Source organism: Periplaneta americana, chromosome 9 (genome assembly GCF_040183065.1).
Source record: "Periplaneta americana isolate PAMFEO1 chromosome 9, P.americana_PAMFEO1_priV1, whole genome shotgun sequence".
NCBI classification, from domain to species: Eukaryota; Metazoa; Arthropoda; class Insecta; order Blattodea; family Blattidae; genus Periplaneta; species Periplaneta americana.
Window position 1 is genome coordinate 141,341,430 of NC_091125.1, and position 17,145 is coordinate 141,358,574.

General features: G+C 37.2%; 1 protein-coding gene across 1 annotated transcript in view; it reads left to right on the forward strand.

Moving 5' to 3' along the window:
- The window catches only part of Pdfr (Pigment-dispersing factor receptor), a 417,264-nt gene that overhangs the window by 330,848 nt on the left and 69,271 nt on the right, over positions 1-17,145 (forward strand). The window contains exon 5 of the mRNA XM_069836024.1: positions 8,031-8,134. Coding sequence (XP_069692125.1) covers positions 8,031-8,134 — 104 coding nt within the window. The remainder of the gene's footprint in view (positions 1-8,030; positions 8,135-17,145) is intronic.

Consider the following 17,145-nt stretch of genomic DNA (forward strand, 5'->3'; position numbering starts at 1 on the left):
AAACGTCACGGAGACTGGGAATCCAATACTGTCGCAGAAAGTTATGTTCTGTTACTATAATAATTAGCGTGAATTGTAAATAATATTCAAATAAATTCAATTTGTCATCTCGTTTTTCAATGTCTAAATCAATTTCAAGGTTATATCAAGATTAATCTTTATTTTACACTCTAGATTATATCTAGTAAAAAATCAATACTTTCGCGTCTGCGCACATCTCACAATTTACGAGATATTGCACAAGGTCAGTTCCGCTCCCCAGTCAGATAAGAATAACATGAATACTTATGAATAATTTCAAGTTAGAAATATGGTCGAGCATAAAAAGTCGTATGAAACTTGCCTATAATGGTAATTAAGACGCTCGTATGAAAATTATGAAACTCGCATGCGCTCGTTTCATAAACATACTTGCGTCTTAATTACTACCATTATAGGCTCGTTGTATAATGTACTATTATTGAACGACGCTCGCAACTGCCGAGGTTATATCAGCGTCGCCGGTGTGCCAGAATTTTGTCCCGCAGGAGTTCCTTTACATGCTAGTAAATCTACTGACATGAGCCTATCGCATTTAAACACACTTAAATGCCATCGACCTGGGTCGGGATCGAGCCCGCAACCTAGGGCACAGAAGGCCGCAATCTATCGACTGACCGACTGCGCCACCTAGGCCGACTAGAGAGTTATCTTCCTTCAATTTAGATATGAAAATTGGTTCGGGGAATGACTTGGTAGTGTAACATTTGGGTATTATTTTGTTTTGAGAGGTATTTTTCAACTATAGAGACTACAGTAGAACCTCTATTATCCGTGGTAATCAAGGGGGTTAACTGGACGGTTAATCGAAAAAATCGGATAATCCGTACGATAAAATATTTTCATAAAATAAGTGCATAATACAGTTTCATAATTTCCTCCGTGGTCTAGATTGTGAATCTGAAGTTCACTAACTTAAGCCCGGTTGTCAACAATGGGTTTATAAGGGTCAAGTAAATTCCTTGCGTTGATTCTTTGCGGAAGGATAAGAATAGTAGAGATTTCCTGTTGCAGATTTACAGACTTCATACACTTTATCCTTGTTTTTAATTAAATCGCGCACAGTTGTAACGACAATCTCGTCTTCTAATACGAATTGAGCCGCGGTTTCTCTTTTCCCAAACAGATCAATTATTTTGTATTTTTATTTCCATAATTAGTAAAACACTTTTGACATCCATGGCACATATTTTGTATAGAAATTATGAAGTATGGGCACTCGAACAGTACAACAAGGACTGAATGCTATATGGATTTCCTCTAAATTTTGCGGACTTTCTTGGAACCATTCCTTTGAAAGCAGGTAGTGACTATTTTACAATATAAGAAAAATGCCTTCAAGGAGGCCTACCGGTAACTGTTCCTATTGCTGGCAGTAGTAATGTAAGGATAAAGGCTTATAATAACAGACTCCAGAAAAGAATAGGTAGGCCTACTAATATATGTCATATAGACCTCGGACTTTTAGGTCCTAAAAATATTCAATTAGGTACCTAAAATATGTTCTATCACAAATCAAAATAGGTTCTAAAATTACAGAAATAGCTGAACAAAAAATGGCATTATTTCATTTCCCATTACAAATTTGTCGAAACATTTGACATTATTTCATTGTGCATGTCTATAATTAGAGCCAGAGTAAACAACTAACACCTTTTCTAAGTTTTCCATTGAGAAACTGCATCGCTTCTCAGATGACACCAACTTATATGCCGAAAATGAGCGTTCCACATCAACTGATGACACCAGAGCATATTTAAATGTTGATGCAAGGGAACAGCACATTCATGTTCAGGTGTTCTGCCAGCCAAGATGTCAGCAACTGTGCGGAGAACTGTCCGTCCTGGTTTTTTTTGAAGCACTGATTTGAGTTTTTCAGAAACTTTTTCACCAACATAACCAGGAACCAAACTGATTTTTTCTGTCACCTCTTCTATCTATCCCAGTTGCGTTTAGACCGGTTTGCCTGAAGACTCTAGAGCATTAATAATGGGGACCAGAAATACATAATGTGATTTGATTAATGCAATATCCCGCGCAATTAATGGGCTCTGCAGAAGTTTTTTTAGCTGAAGTAATGCTCACTGCATCCTCCCCCAGCTTCAAAACAAAGTTCTTAATGTCCTCCAAATGCTTGCTGTAATATTCCACGGCCCGTAACCACGTTCTCCATCGGGTAAGAATAGGTTCTGGTGGAAGTGTTACACAAATTTATAAAATTTTACTCACCTCTTTATGGCACACATCGCAATGAATAATTCTTCCATCCGTTGAGAAATTAGGAAATTCTTGTATCCATTGCCGAATCAGAGATAATCTGCTACTCGGTACTTTCGGCATGTTTTACTTTCCACTAAATACAATGTCTTCGCTCTGAAATCTCACACTGTAATGAATAGAGGAGACGAACTATGCTGCGATTGTTGTCAAGGCACGACTGGTATACAGAATTACACAGCGTTTCCATATTACCAACTGTAGAAATTGGAAAATGTAAAATTAGGTAAAAATAGTTTCTAACGTGAAATTAGGTATTTTTAGGTTGTATAGGACACCATTTTCGAACATATATTTCCATAATTCGTATATCTACAACTTTTCTTTTGTGTATATCATGAGGAACAAAATAGGTTTTTACCTAAAACCCGAGGTCTAGTTATAGCACTACATACTTTTTTCCGCAGCGAAGAAAGAAAAGGGAGAGAAAGGCAGTCGGATAATCCGCTGATCGGTTAATAGGGTGACGGATAATCGGGGTTATACTGTACTTAAAGGCTACGAAATAACGATACACTATACATCAGCTCACATACCCCTTGGCAATTGCAAGCAATCGTGAATTCATTCATAGAATAATGCATGTCATAATAAATTATTTAATGAACAGTTTATGTATGTAATAGAAACATGATAGTTTTGAGCATATGCAATCAATTATTAATATAAGCAAAATTTTAATTTTTCATTTTCTAGAAAACCATATACCTACGTAGTATAAGCACTATTTACTCAAACTTCAAACGGACGAACCAATTTCATGACTGCGATGATATGGTTAATTACAATAAACAGTGAATAATTAATTGTTCACATCCTTTTTATTTTTCGATCACATTTCGATATTTCAAACGAAATTATAGTTTACAGTCTTTTCATTCACATGAAATAACTATTAATACAGGGTGTGTAAGATAATATTTTACAAATTATTGGACTGTTTCTTACAACGTCGCTTAACATTACTCGTTAAACAGCACATGTCCTATTATGCGTCACTTCACCGTTGCCTACGACATAGTCGGGCCTATTTTAGTATTAAAATATACTTGTATTTTGTATACAAAGTGGAAGTGAATAAACTTCCTGATTGAAACGGATGATGGTACACTTAAATGAATAGAAAACCTATATTACATTTTGTGATTAAATGTACTGTTAATTAGAAAATTAAAACATTTTATATACACAAATTTTAACACTATATCACTTCGGAATATGTATTATATGACTTTCTCGTGTTAAATTCTATCGTGCCTGGTTTACATGTTTCGACCTATTATTGGTCTTCTTCAGAACTCAGAACTCAGAATATGTTGTGATTGTGTACTCTGTGTTTAGAAACATGTGCCGTGTCTGCTGATTTTTAGTGGTTGCTTGAATGCACTATATTCTTTAACGAAATAGGATCGACAGAGAAGTGCAGAAGGCTGTCACACACTGGTTCCGTTCCCAGGCGGCAGACTTCTGCCAGACGATATATGTCTCAATTCCTGTGAGTAATACGTTAAAAAATATCTCAACAATTGATGTATCCGTTCCAATAAATCTTTCCATGGAATTGTGTTTTCTTTCTGTAAACGGCCCCAGCGAAACTTATTGTTTTGACTTTATTAATATATGGAAGGAAAAAAAAAGAACTTTTTATCTACCCCTGTGAGAATGTTTGTTTGTCATTAACATTGTTACTATGTCAACGCAGATACCCTCTGACATTTTAATTATAATTATAAGCCGGGCCGTCATTTGTAACGTGATAAAAGACCTGAATTGTAACGAACTGCGTAAAACATTTAATGAGAATGTACGTGTTAACTTCGCAACACTTTTCTTTTGTACGCGTTATGTAGTTTAATATTCATACATTGTTTAAAGTTGTTTGCATGTGATGTGCCTCTATAACGTTCTGTGCCCTTGTCTCCAATCATTTAAAAGGAAAAAAAGGAAACAGCGATAGTGCCGAATAAACGGCCTCCGGTGCTTTAGACACAGACTCACCGTTCTCATTACACGCCTGGCCTTTCAAACGTTTCGATTCAAAACTCAATTAAACAGAGCTGCATGCATTCAGGAAGTCTTAACAAGCTTTCGGACACTGAACTCCGACGTGATCAAAGAGGATAAAAGCGTGATTGACCAAGATACGAGATGACGTATCATTATTATTCGTACTAGGCTGAGTGTTGAATTGAGGAGTGTCTGGAAATTGCAATCAAATTTCGTCACGTGAAATGGTGATTCCGCAGCAATTATTTGCTCTACAGTTCCGTCTCTTTCAGATTACAACAGAATATAGTACTTCATACGAAACTATGTCATTATTTCGGAGTTCTAAATCTGTAACTTCTCACAATACCGGACAAAATAGAGAATCGTATGAATTCGCGTTACAATTGTGGGAGATCGCAAATTCAGTTTTGTTCATTCAGCACAGAGGCGGAAGAACTTTTTTCAGTATGATCTACTTCAATTTGTTAAAAGTAAAGTAAAATATGGTGCCGATACACGAGTATTAATTAAAGAGATAGATAAGAAGAAATTATTAACCACAGAAATTAAATATGGACTAGGTTTATTTGAGGCGTACAGCAAGGTATCTATACGTCGTTCCATAATTTCTGACAGGCGACGTAAACATTGTCGACAGACGAAGGGGAGAGGTCACATTTGAGGTTTGTCTTGAAGTTGGGCGAGAATAGAACGCTTCAGACTGCTTAACTTCAAGATAAGTCTGGAATGTGATCTCTGGCATTGGTTGAATAACAATTATCCTTTCCCCTTGTCAAACATTATGGAACGCAGTATAGAATGGATAGAGTGAGGAATGAAGGTATCAAAATTAAAATGAGGATTAAGATAAACATTGTACAGGAAATTGAAGAACAACAGCTAAGAAGGTCTGGACACATCATGCATATGGACGACAACAAAATAGCTAAACAGATGCAAATCTGGCTTTCAGGTATAAATCCCTGTGGAGCTGACTTGAATAATTTCAATGGGGAAAAAACTACACAAATATTAAACTGAATGCCACCGGGAAGAATGAAGCTGGGTAGATCAGCCAATACCTGAATAGGAGGAGTTAGGTCATAGAGAAATTTAAATTACGAAGATTGTTTTGATAGGAAATTATGGGGAAGTAAAATTGTATCTGTAAACAATGATCAAAAATTCCGGCGACATAGACAAACTCCGTTATTAGTGCACATAGCGAAAAATGGAAAGAGGGGAAAGTTGTTGGAAATACGTAGTTTTTAATCTAATGTGCTTGAATTTTCGACGTAGAATACACCGTTGAGACTGTTCACTTGTACGACACAACCGTCAGTACCAATTCTGCCAAATTAATGGCTTTTCTGCTAGTTCTATCGGATTTTAGATACGTAGTGTATCGAGTACGTTACGAAATGAGAACGACTATTAGCAGTGTTGCCAATACAAATTCAGTGAAAACCGTCAAATAAGAATGAAATTCCCTCATTACTTATGTTATCAATGTAAAGAAATGTTTCTTTGCATTGGGAGAATTTAAATAACGTCTGAACTCTGCATGCCAACTATTTTTTTTTCCGTTAAATAATACGTATCTAAAATCCGGAAGAACTAATGTAAAAGCCACTAATTTGGCAGCATTAGAATTGACGGCTGTGTTGTACTAGTGTACAGCTTCAACGGTTTATTCTACGGTGTATTCAAGCACATTATATTGAAAACTACATATTTCCAACAACTTCCTCCTCTTTCCATTTTTCGCTATCTACACTAGTAACGGAGTTTGTCTATGTCAAGGGCGCAAATAGCCATAGTAGCTGACGCGCCCTTTTTAAACCCTACTACTACTTGTCTATGTCGACGGACTTTCGAATCACTCTGTATAATTGTATCTTTATGCTGAGAAGAACTATGTATTCATGTACAGGGACATCATTTTATTTTTACTTCAATTTTTATTGTACCTGAGTTTTTGAATGTACTTCACTCCCACCCCTTCTACTAAGGAAGTTCCAACTCCACACAGAACCAAGACCGCAGATAGTAAGCAGTACTGAGTTACTGAGTATAGTACGTTCCAGAAATATGTTCGCGTTTTCCAGTGACGAAAGAGCTTTCAATATTGAATCATATTTTCGCACAGGTACTGTCCGTTTGCCTACGTCGCATCCCGATTTCCCCCACCTGCTTCTGCTCGCCCCTCTGTAATAGCTGGGCTGTCTTAGCTCTTTTCTGAAAACATTAATTTCTCTTAGGAATTGTAAGTTTACGTAATATTATAGAGCTGTTTAATTTAACTTAAATAAAAGGGCCTCGTTAAGTAATTAACTGTCACGTGATTTTCTCCCTTTCTACAATCCTGCGGCATAACCACTTGGACGGACAGTAGATAGCATGTCTGAGTACTTTTATATTTTCGGGTCGGGCAGAAGTGAAGATTGGATTTACAGTACGTAGAGAAGGTACAGAATTATTTCAACATGAGTTACTAGTACGAAGGACGAAACTGGCAATTGGAATTAGATGCAATAGTCTATAGTGCGATAATATGCACAAAAGAACTGAAGCCTGTATCGAAATGAAAGGCCACCATTTTCAAAATTGTGTTTAAATATTCATATTATGATTATTTTTCAATTTAACTTCTTTCTCTATAGTGTACGCTGATGTGCTGTAGACAGTATAATATACACTGCATAATGAATACGTTCGCATGGATAACTCACTTCGTGAGTAAAACACTTAGTCTTAATACAGTACTGCACTTTGATTAAAGAAAAACCTAATGAAAATTATCAAACTCAAAATCGCGATATTTCCTAGTTTACGTAAATGGATGAACTACTTTTCTTCCTTCCTATACCTAGTAGAGTGATTTGTGTTTTACGCCAGTATCATCGAACTCCAGTCTTGGAGGGGGGAGCGAGCGGTGTTTCCGGTTCTCTAAAGGTATAGACAGGTTAATATTAAAACTGTTAGTAAAAATAAAATGATGTCCCTGTAGAAGTTCTTAAATAAAAATAATAACAAGGTAATGTTAGGAGAAAATGGTAAATTTATGTTATTTTCTTTAAAAAAATTATTAAATACATTTACATAAACCGTAGCCTATACTTTACTTCTCGGTTTTATAGATATGTCATTTGTATACAATATGACAAACGAAATTAAATACTTTAATCTGGCTGTACAGAAAATAATAATTATTGTTGTATATATTTTGAAAGGGGGCTCGAAGGAACGGACTGTAAAAAAGGAAAATCGATAACAAAAAAATTAACAAGTTACAAAAAAAAATATAGGAGAATTTCTCTGACATTGAGAATCCAGATTTCATTAAACATCATGTTGCAGTTGTCTTATTTTCTCCGAATAATTAATGATGATGATGGTGATGATGACGACGTTGGTATTGTTAGCGAAGAACGTGCTACTTTTTTCCCTCCTTGTCATCCTTCTTTTTCTCTTGTAGGATGTGTATTTTGTTTGTCACCCAGTTCAAGTTCTTCATCTAATGATGTGCACCCACTTTCCTTCTTTCGTGGTGTATTATTTCCACATTTCAGTCGCTGTACGATGATCTCAAGAAATATCATCTTTCTCTTCTAGTAACTACACAAGATTGGAGAAACAGTAATTTCCAGGTGGCGTATCTTCGCGTTACATAAGAGTACATAATATCAAAGTTCTTATGTCAGATTGTATTGTTTGTGTTGCAGGTGAAACTGGATATAGCGGAACGCACGAGAACTCTGGAGATTGTGGGATTCAGCGTGTCGCTAACAGCACTGCTCATCTCCCTTGCCATCTTCTGCCATTTTAGGTGAGTCCCTCACTACAGTGGAGGTCATAGTTCAATTCACTAGCGAACCCCCCTGACAAGGAAGGATTTTTAGTAGAGCGATGGATTTGGCTGAAAGTGTTAAAGTAGACTGATTTAAGATTCCTGAAACGATGGTGAAAGTCTCTCGTTACAGAATTGCATATTTGTGAAAATACAGCAATTTTAATAATTTAGATTGCATGTTGTTCTTGCGCGCAGCTTCCTCATAACCTATTTGCAGAGAGCACTAGAGGCGAGGAAACTACTTTTTCCCTTCCCTGTTAGAAATCTAGAAGTGGAATATGTTCACATTTGCATTCAGTTGTTTACCATCAGTTCTGTTTTCTTCTACAAGACATGTTAATATATTATGATTGGCAAAAATATAGATACAATACAGGACGAAAAATAAATGCCTTAAAGAATGTACTTCAAACACTATTGTGTGTGGGAAATAGTGTTCTTTTTCTCAGAAATGTATATTTATTTAAGTACCAGGTCGCAAAATGGACCCATGCCTTTTACAAGATGTATGTAACATAGTACATGATTCAGTATAAAAAATACAATTTACATTCAAACACTTTCACCAAGAATGAAGTATATATTTTATATATATATTTTTTATATTTTTTTTATATATTTTGATGTACCGAAGTACATATGATATTTCCATGCAGATATTCTGCGTCATCATATGATGAAAGAGTGATGGAACGGAGAAAAATTCTCTCTGGCGCCGGGATTTGAACCCGGGTTTTCAGCTCTACGTGCTGATGCTTTATCCACTAAGCCACGCCGGATACAACCCCGACGCCGGTTAGAATCGTCTCAGATTAAGCTCCATCTCTTGGGTTCCCTCTAGTGGCCGCCCTCTGCACTACGTCATAGATGTCTATGAACGCAGGACCGAAGTCCATACATGTGTTGAGGTGCACTCGAATGAGTGACTGGTTGGCCGGGATCCGACGGTATAGGCGATTATAAGTGATTTATTACGCATATCATATATATTTTGATGTGCCGAAGTACATATGATATTTCCATGCAGATATTCTGCGTCATCATATGATGAAAGAGTGATGGAACGGAGAAAAATTCACTTTGTGATTTAAGACGGCGCCTATACCGTCGGCTCCCGGCCAACTAGTCACTCATTCGAGTGCACCTCAACACATGTATGGACTTCGGTCCTGCGTTCATAGACATCTATGACGTAGTGCAGAGGGCGGCCACTAGAGGGAACCCAAGAGATGGAGCTTAATCTGAGACGATTCTAACCGGCGTCGGGGTTGTATCCGGCGTGGCTTAGTGGATAAAGCATCAGCACGTAGAGCTGAAAACCCGGGTTCAAATCCCGGCGCCGGAGAGAATTTTTCTCCGTTCCATCACTCCTTCATCAAGAATGAAGTGTTTTACAAGAAGTCACTCATTCATTAAACACGAGAAATTACTAAATTATTGAGCAATGGATTTGGATGTGTTCTTACAGATAAGGGAAATAGTGCCTGTTGTGTCAATGAGTGTGAAGAAGTAGTCATTATAAGATGCCTGTATTGTGAAAAAATGCTTTGTCCTGAACAGTTCTTGGTGAACCCACATTATCATGTGTGAACATGGCAGGTAAGTTTACCCTAAGTATTATCCATTTTCGTCGTAAATGCAAATGTGAACATACTCCACTTCTAGATTTCTAACAAGGATGGAAGAAAGTAGTTTCCTCGCCTCTAGTGATCTCTACAAGTTATGAGCAAGCTACGTGCAAGAACGACATACAATCCAGATTTTTTAAATTGCTGTATTTTCACAGATATGCAATTTCTGAACAAGATACCTTCACCGCCGTTTTTAGGGACCTTAAATCAGTCTACATTAACACTTTAATCAAAATCCAACGTGCTTTACTGAAAACCCTCCCTTGTGAGTAAAGGATGGTCCACAACAATGTTAGCGCTTGTAACGCACGACGCTAATAAGCAGGCAAATGATTTCCACACGGATGAAAATGATTTCATGAAAGTATAAAAATGTTTATGCTCGACCATGCCGAAATGTAGTAATTATACACCTGGTAGCAGTCCTTTAATGCATGTCATTAAAGTACACCTACTCATTAAAGTACAGGTGTTTTCAGCCAATGACAACTCAGCTTACAGGTCTTCAGCCAATAACAAGTCAGCTTTGTACAGTTATAAAACCGCAAGTATCGATTATTATCGGATATGCAATCGAAAGTGAATTAGCGAAAAGTCACGGAGGCTGGAAATCCAATACTGTCGCAGAAGGTTATGTTCTGTTACTATAATAATTAGCGTTAATTGTAAATAATATTCAAATAAATTCAATTTGTCACCTCGTTTTTCAATGTCGAATTCAATAATCAAGGTTATACCAAGTTTAACGGGATTACACAAATTCAATGGCATTATTATTCCTCGGAAAAAATCAATACTTTCGCGTCTGCGCACATCTCACAATTCACGACCTCGAACAAGGTCACTTCCGATTTTGTCAGATACAAATAATATGTATACATCTGAATAATTTCAAGTTACAAATATGGTCGAGCATAAAAAGTCGTATGAAACTCGCCTATAATGGTAATTAAGAAGCTCGTATGAAAATTATGAAACTCGCTTGCGCTCGTTTCATAAACGTCCATACTCGCTTCTTAATTAATATCATTATAGGCTCCTTGCATAATGTACTATTTCATTACACTTTGTACGAACTAGTTGATCTCTGTTTTTCCAAGAAGAATTATACAACCGGGTCCGCCGCTACAGCTCATTAGATAGGGCATACGCTTCCCGAAAAAGCGGTTCGTGGTTCGATTTCCGGCGTGGGCGTAGATTTATCTCCACTCCACAGACTGTTTGTCCCTCATCTTGTATATGTTGTGTGACGTCTCTGTGGTGACCTTGCATCGCGCTGACCAGACGATTAGGGATGCCCGACATGTGAGAGAGTCCAGACCTTGTTCACAGAAAGCCGAAACATCTACAGTAAACAATATTGTTTCGTCTGACGAAGATTATTTTTAACATGGAAGTTATAGTAGGCACCTATTCGAGAAAAATGTCCTTTAGTATCATTTCTGTAGGTGGATAGATAGATGGATTTATTGAGTAATATTATATACATACAGATGTTATATTAACATAATTGTCTCATGAATCCAATGCACGGGTCTTCTGACCGTACGTGCTTTGTGCCTAAAACAAGTCCTACTTTGTAGGTTTCATCCCCCTCACCTATAGTTAGATCCAACCACTCTCCAAAAGAAGACAGATATTAAAATAAAAATGACAGAAACAAAACACATTATATAATATATCCTAACCTAAACAGACACAAAAATGTATGATTGATTATTCCTTCGTCAGTTCGCATCACAAACTTCAACAGCTGAAGTTCTAATCTGTCTCGCCTCCAGTCTTTTGTTCCCATTCTCTATTCCCCATGAGATTAAGACATGCAAGCGAACTCCTATTCTGGCTTTGCATCGAGGGTGGTAGATATTTTTTCCGGATATGTTCCAATTCGACACACTGTAATAAAATATGTGTCGAGGAGTCCTTTCCTCTGCACAGTAAACAAAGGCGCTCTCCTTCTTCGTTGACAATTTCATTACCCTTCCATGCCCCCAATCGTAGCCACGCTAAACCTGCTCTGTTGTCTTTGTTACAAGAGTTTATGTAGTCACACCTCCACCAGTTAAGCATGAGATCTGATTGCAAATGTAGTGAGGACTTATCCAAACATTGGAGCTCAATCTCTTGCCTCTCGATATCAATTAAACGCATATATTCCTTCTGTTTTTCTCTCCTTTCTCCCTCACCAATCCCATTCCTACATGATGCGGGCGGAGGTAAACTACACACACTTTTCAGGTATATTTTTTCCATTCCTTTGCTATACACTTGTGGTATGTAATCTGCACATGCAACAAAACCTAGGTGGTAAGGGTCGTATGTAAATTACACACGCAGCATGACTCGAGTTACTTTTTAATAAATGACATGTAAATCGAACGCAATGTCGGCCAATGTTACGGTGACAAGCACAATTGACTTACGCAGCTTGTAATGGAAGGAGAGAGGTACTGTATGAGTTAGACTGACTTGGACGGATAGTTACGCAGCATTTCAACAAAGTATTGGCCCTTGAACGCAGTTGTTTATAAGTACTATCCATGCTGCAATAAACGTTTTATGGAGTGAGGCCAATGTCATTGGATGTAGATTCCACCTAAGTCAATTTTGGCTTCGTCAGATTAAAAAATATGCTTTCATAAACAAATATAAACGTGATTCTCAAATAGGCAGATGGTTAAAGCTTGTATCCAGTCTACCATTTTTAAACCCTCATGAGGTTGGCGACTGTTCTGGATCTAATTTAGTGTCATTAAGCCACAAGATGAAAGACGAAATAACTTTTGTGACTATTTAGTAGACAGCTATGTAGACGATGACGCTACATTTCTTCCATCAATCTGGACAGCTAAAACACAAAGCTTGCAGCGTATAACTAATTAATGCCTGTACGTATTGGATTCAACAAAACATTTTACTCTGCTCATCCAGACATTTACACTTTTACAAATAGGTTAATTGAATTTCAAATATATACACATACGTGAACATTCAGTGGATATCTACTGCTGCAAAAATTAAAAATAAGTGCTCCTTAAGGAGGAAAGAATAGAGAGAAATATAACAGATTTTAATGAGGGGCATATATCCCCAGTGGAATTTATTAAGAGAGCAAAATACCACCTACCAATATAAAATAATTGATTATATGTTATTATTGTAATAGTGAGTATGTTGGAAGTAAATATATGCCATTGTAACTCTGTGTGCAATTTTCATTCTATTTTTATTACCTGGGTTGTTTGAGTATGCAAATTACATATCCAAAATCGGTGTGCGTAAATTACCTTCTTTTAGGTCATATACCTGAAACGTATGTGCAGTTTACTGCCCCCGCATGATGCAGCCCTCTCTGCAGTTTATAAACCCACTCATTTTCCCCACCCCTCTCTTTGTTGAACTTTGTGGCAAATCGATCGTAAAAGCGACTGGTCCCCAAATATAATTTTTAACCAGTATTTTATCACCCTAACTTTCATATGAATTGCTTCATTTTGAATCCCAAACTCAGCACTCCGCAATTAGCTGTGCTTCTGCCAATTCCAAGTATTCGTTTCAGAAGTCCGTTATCATTTCTGTAACACTCTACGGGCCGCTTGCTCCTTTGTGGGAGCACCACAGTCTAGTATATACAGTCACGAAGCTCAATACGTAGTAAATATGCATCCATAGATAGTTTCTAACCACTAGGATCGCTACTATCGCCTCTTTACAGACAATGCGAAATAGTACCTGCACAGTCTATTGTTCCTAGTACCCTCACAACTCAAGCTTCGTGACTATATATAATAGACTGTGGGAGCACGCTGATGCAACCCGCATCATAACATTGTTTTCTTAGCGGCAGCGAGCCGATGCAACCCGCAACATAGTTTACAGGATATAAATGTTTAATTCTGAATGATGCAACAAGAATAATGATCTTCGATTTATTTCATACACATCATAATCTACAAAAATCCAAACTCTACCATCACACAACCAGCAGCCACTTAAACCTTCCAAGCAATTAAACGTAGGAATTCCACGAATCCCCAGCCATCCTTTTTTAATTTCATTTCCAGACATGTGAAGATTGATCGCATTTCCAATGAAGTTAATTACCGCTACTGTCAGCACTTCATTTCGAAGGCTTAAAAAATTGATTTAAGTCCACTCATTCGGATAAAGAAGAATCGTAATACGGAATTACCGCAAGAATGGCGTAAAACAGAAGTTTGCCACAACAAGTAAGAGATAATAAAAATACCGTTATCTCTCATGTGTTAGGCCAAATGGTTTTTTATGATTCAGTCCTACTCTAATCCATACCAATCGTGATAATACGTTAGTATATATGATATCCAAATTTAATATGGAAAACATATTATATATCATTCACGTGTTAAATTTTATATTGCCTTGTTAGCATGTTTCGGCCTGCTATCGGCCATCATCAGAACTGGTCGTTGCTAGTCTTGGCGCTTTTTGTTTTGTTTTCTGTGGGGGTGTGTTTGTGTAGTGTAATGTGGAGTCAAAGAGTGTGTGTGTTCTGAAATTAAGTTGTGTGTTGAGAATTTCATTTGGATGTGTCTTTGTGTGTTTGTATATTTCGTATTGTTCTAGTGTGTTTAGTTTCTGGATTTTTGATTGGATGTGTAGAATTTCCATGTCTGTGTTGATGAATTTGTGATGTGTTCTGTACATTTGGAAGTGGAGACAATACAGTGTCTCTAAGGAGCACCTGAGCTAATGACCACTGCAATGTGTGTGGAATATTTCATTCTTTATAAGTGAGATGTTCCTTTACCATTGCAAGGCATAAAGTAGTTGAAAGCTGTAGGCCCTATATATATATATATATATATATATATATATATATATTTCTTACTTTCTTTAACCTCCTCTTTTATTCGACTTACATACCACTGTGGGTCGGCAGAGATATCAAAGTTGGATAAACCACGAGACAGAATATTGTTTCATCTCTCATAAAGATACTAACAGTTCCTTTCAGCGCGAAACAACCTTTTATGCTATTGATATCCTTGATTGACATGTCTTATTTCAATGTACTTTGCTAGGAGGAAAACCCTCGCATTTGGATTGGAAATGAAGAACGCCAGCAGTTCACAGCTACTCTCTCCTACTCACCAGTCATTCCAATTTAAAAGGGTGCAAATATTTGCAGTTTTACAGCAATGTACTTGATAATTGCCCTTCGTGCGTTCGTTGTGTGCAGTTTTCATTCATATTCGTTACAATGAAATACTCTCAATTAAATGTAAGCTCGAGGCAAAAGTTTAAAGTGGTGTATTCTGAAATACAGCTGCGATGTGGAAGCTTAAAGGAGACAGAGTCTGCTACAGTGCATACAGCGGGACTGGCAAATTAAAGAGGACGTGTACAGATATTGATTTATAATATAGTGCCCAAAATTGCATCACTTGAGGTGGTTATATAGACAGATTATTAACATAATCCACTAAAGAAGGAAATTTAGGACTTTTTTTGTTTTATCCCGCAAAACTCTTCCCTCGCTCTCCTTGGTTATTTCAGAAATAAGGAACAACAGATCCGAAGCATAGTCTATGTTGTTATTGATAATATCTGTATAACTATAATTATTATTACTTACTTACTTACTTACTTACTTACTTACTTACTTACTTACTGGCTTTTAAGGAACCCGGAGGTTCATTGCCGCCCTCACATAAGCCCGCCATTGGTCCCTAGTCTGAGCAAGATTAATCCATTCTCTATCATCATATCCCACTACCCTAAAATCCATTTTAATATTATCTTCCCATCTACGTCTCGGCACCCTAAAGGTCTTTTTCCCTCCGGCCTCCCAACTAACACTCTATATACATTTATGGATTCGTCCATACGTGCTACATGTCCTGCCCATCTCAAACGTCTGGATTTAATGTTCCTAATTATGTCAGGTGAAGAATACAATGCGTGCAGTTCTGTGTTGTGTAACTTTCTCCATTCTCCTGTAACTTCATCCCTCTTTGCCCCAAATATTTTCCTAAGAACCTTATTCTCAAACACCCTTAATCTATGTCCCTCTCTCAGAGTGAGAGTCCAAGTTTCACAACCATACAGAACAACCGGTAATATAACTGTTTTATAAATTCTAACTTTCAGGTTTTTTGACAGCCGACTGGATGATAAAAGCTTCTCATCCAAATAATGACAGGTATTTCCCATATTTATTCTGTGTTTAATTTCCTCCCGAGTATCATTTATATTTGTTACTGTTGCTCCCAGATATTTGAACTTCTCCACCTCTTCAAAAGATAAATTTCCGATTTTTATATTTCCACTTCGTACAATATTCTGGTCACGAGACATAATCATATACTTTGTCTTTTCGGGATTTACTTCCAAACCTATCTCTTTGCTTGCTTCCAGTAAAACTACCCTGTTTTCCCTAATCGTTTGTGTATTTTTTCCTAACATATTCACGTCATCCGCATAGACAAGCAGCTGATGTAACAAATTCAATTCCAAACCCTCTCTGTTATCCTGGACTTTCCTAATGGCATATTCTAGAGCAAAGTTAAAAAGTAAAGGTGATAGCGCATCTTCTTGCTTTAGCCCGCAGTGAATTGGAAACGCATCTGACAGAAACTGACTATCATCATCAACTGCAAGAATTAAATACGGCTTATAAAGGCAGGCGCTCATTTATCGGATCGGATTCGTTGGGTCCGTTCGGATTTTTATTCTTTGCACTATTTTAAATAGAGCAGCGCCAACTTGGCCGTATCGTTTCTGTCCGCATGACCGGATTCCGTCTAGAATTTTGCCTAGAAAATTCTACAAGAATATCCGTACGGGCAAAGATCGAAATAAGGAAAGTCATGATAACTATATCGATTGCAAAACCTCAAATCGAGATAATATTGAAGATATGAATGAAGTGAAGAGAAGCGATTAGAAGTACTTGAAATGTGGGTAAGATAGAGAAGAATGGGGCGTGTGAAATGGACAGACAGAATAAGAAATGAAGCTATATTGGAAATAGTGTATGAAGGAAGAATGATGCTGAAACTGAACAGGAAGAGAAAAAAAGAATTTCTAGGTCACTGGCTGAGAAGAAATGCCTACTGAAGGATGAACTGAAAGGAATGGTGAGCGCGAAAAGAGTCCGGGGTAGAAGAAGATATCAGATGGTAGATGACATTAAGACAATATGGATCATATATGCAGAGACTAAGAGAAAGGCTGAAAATAGGAAAGTTTGGAGAATGCTGGGTTTGTAGTGAAAGACCTGTCCTTGGGCAGAAATCTATGAATGAACATGAAATAAATGGCGCGAAGCATGTTTTGTTAGTGAAACAGTAAGAAAAGCTTTATTTATCAAAT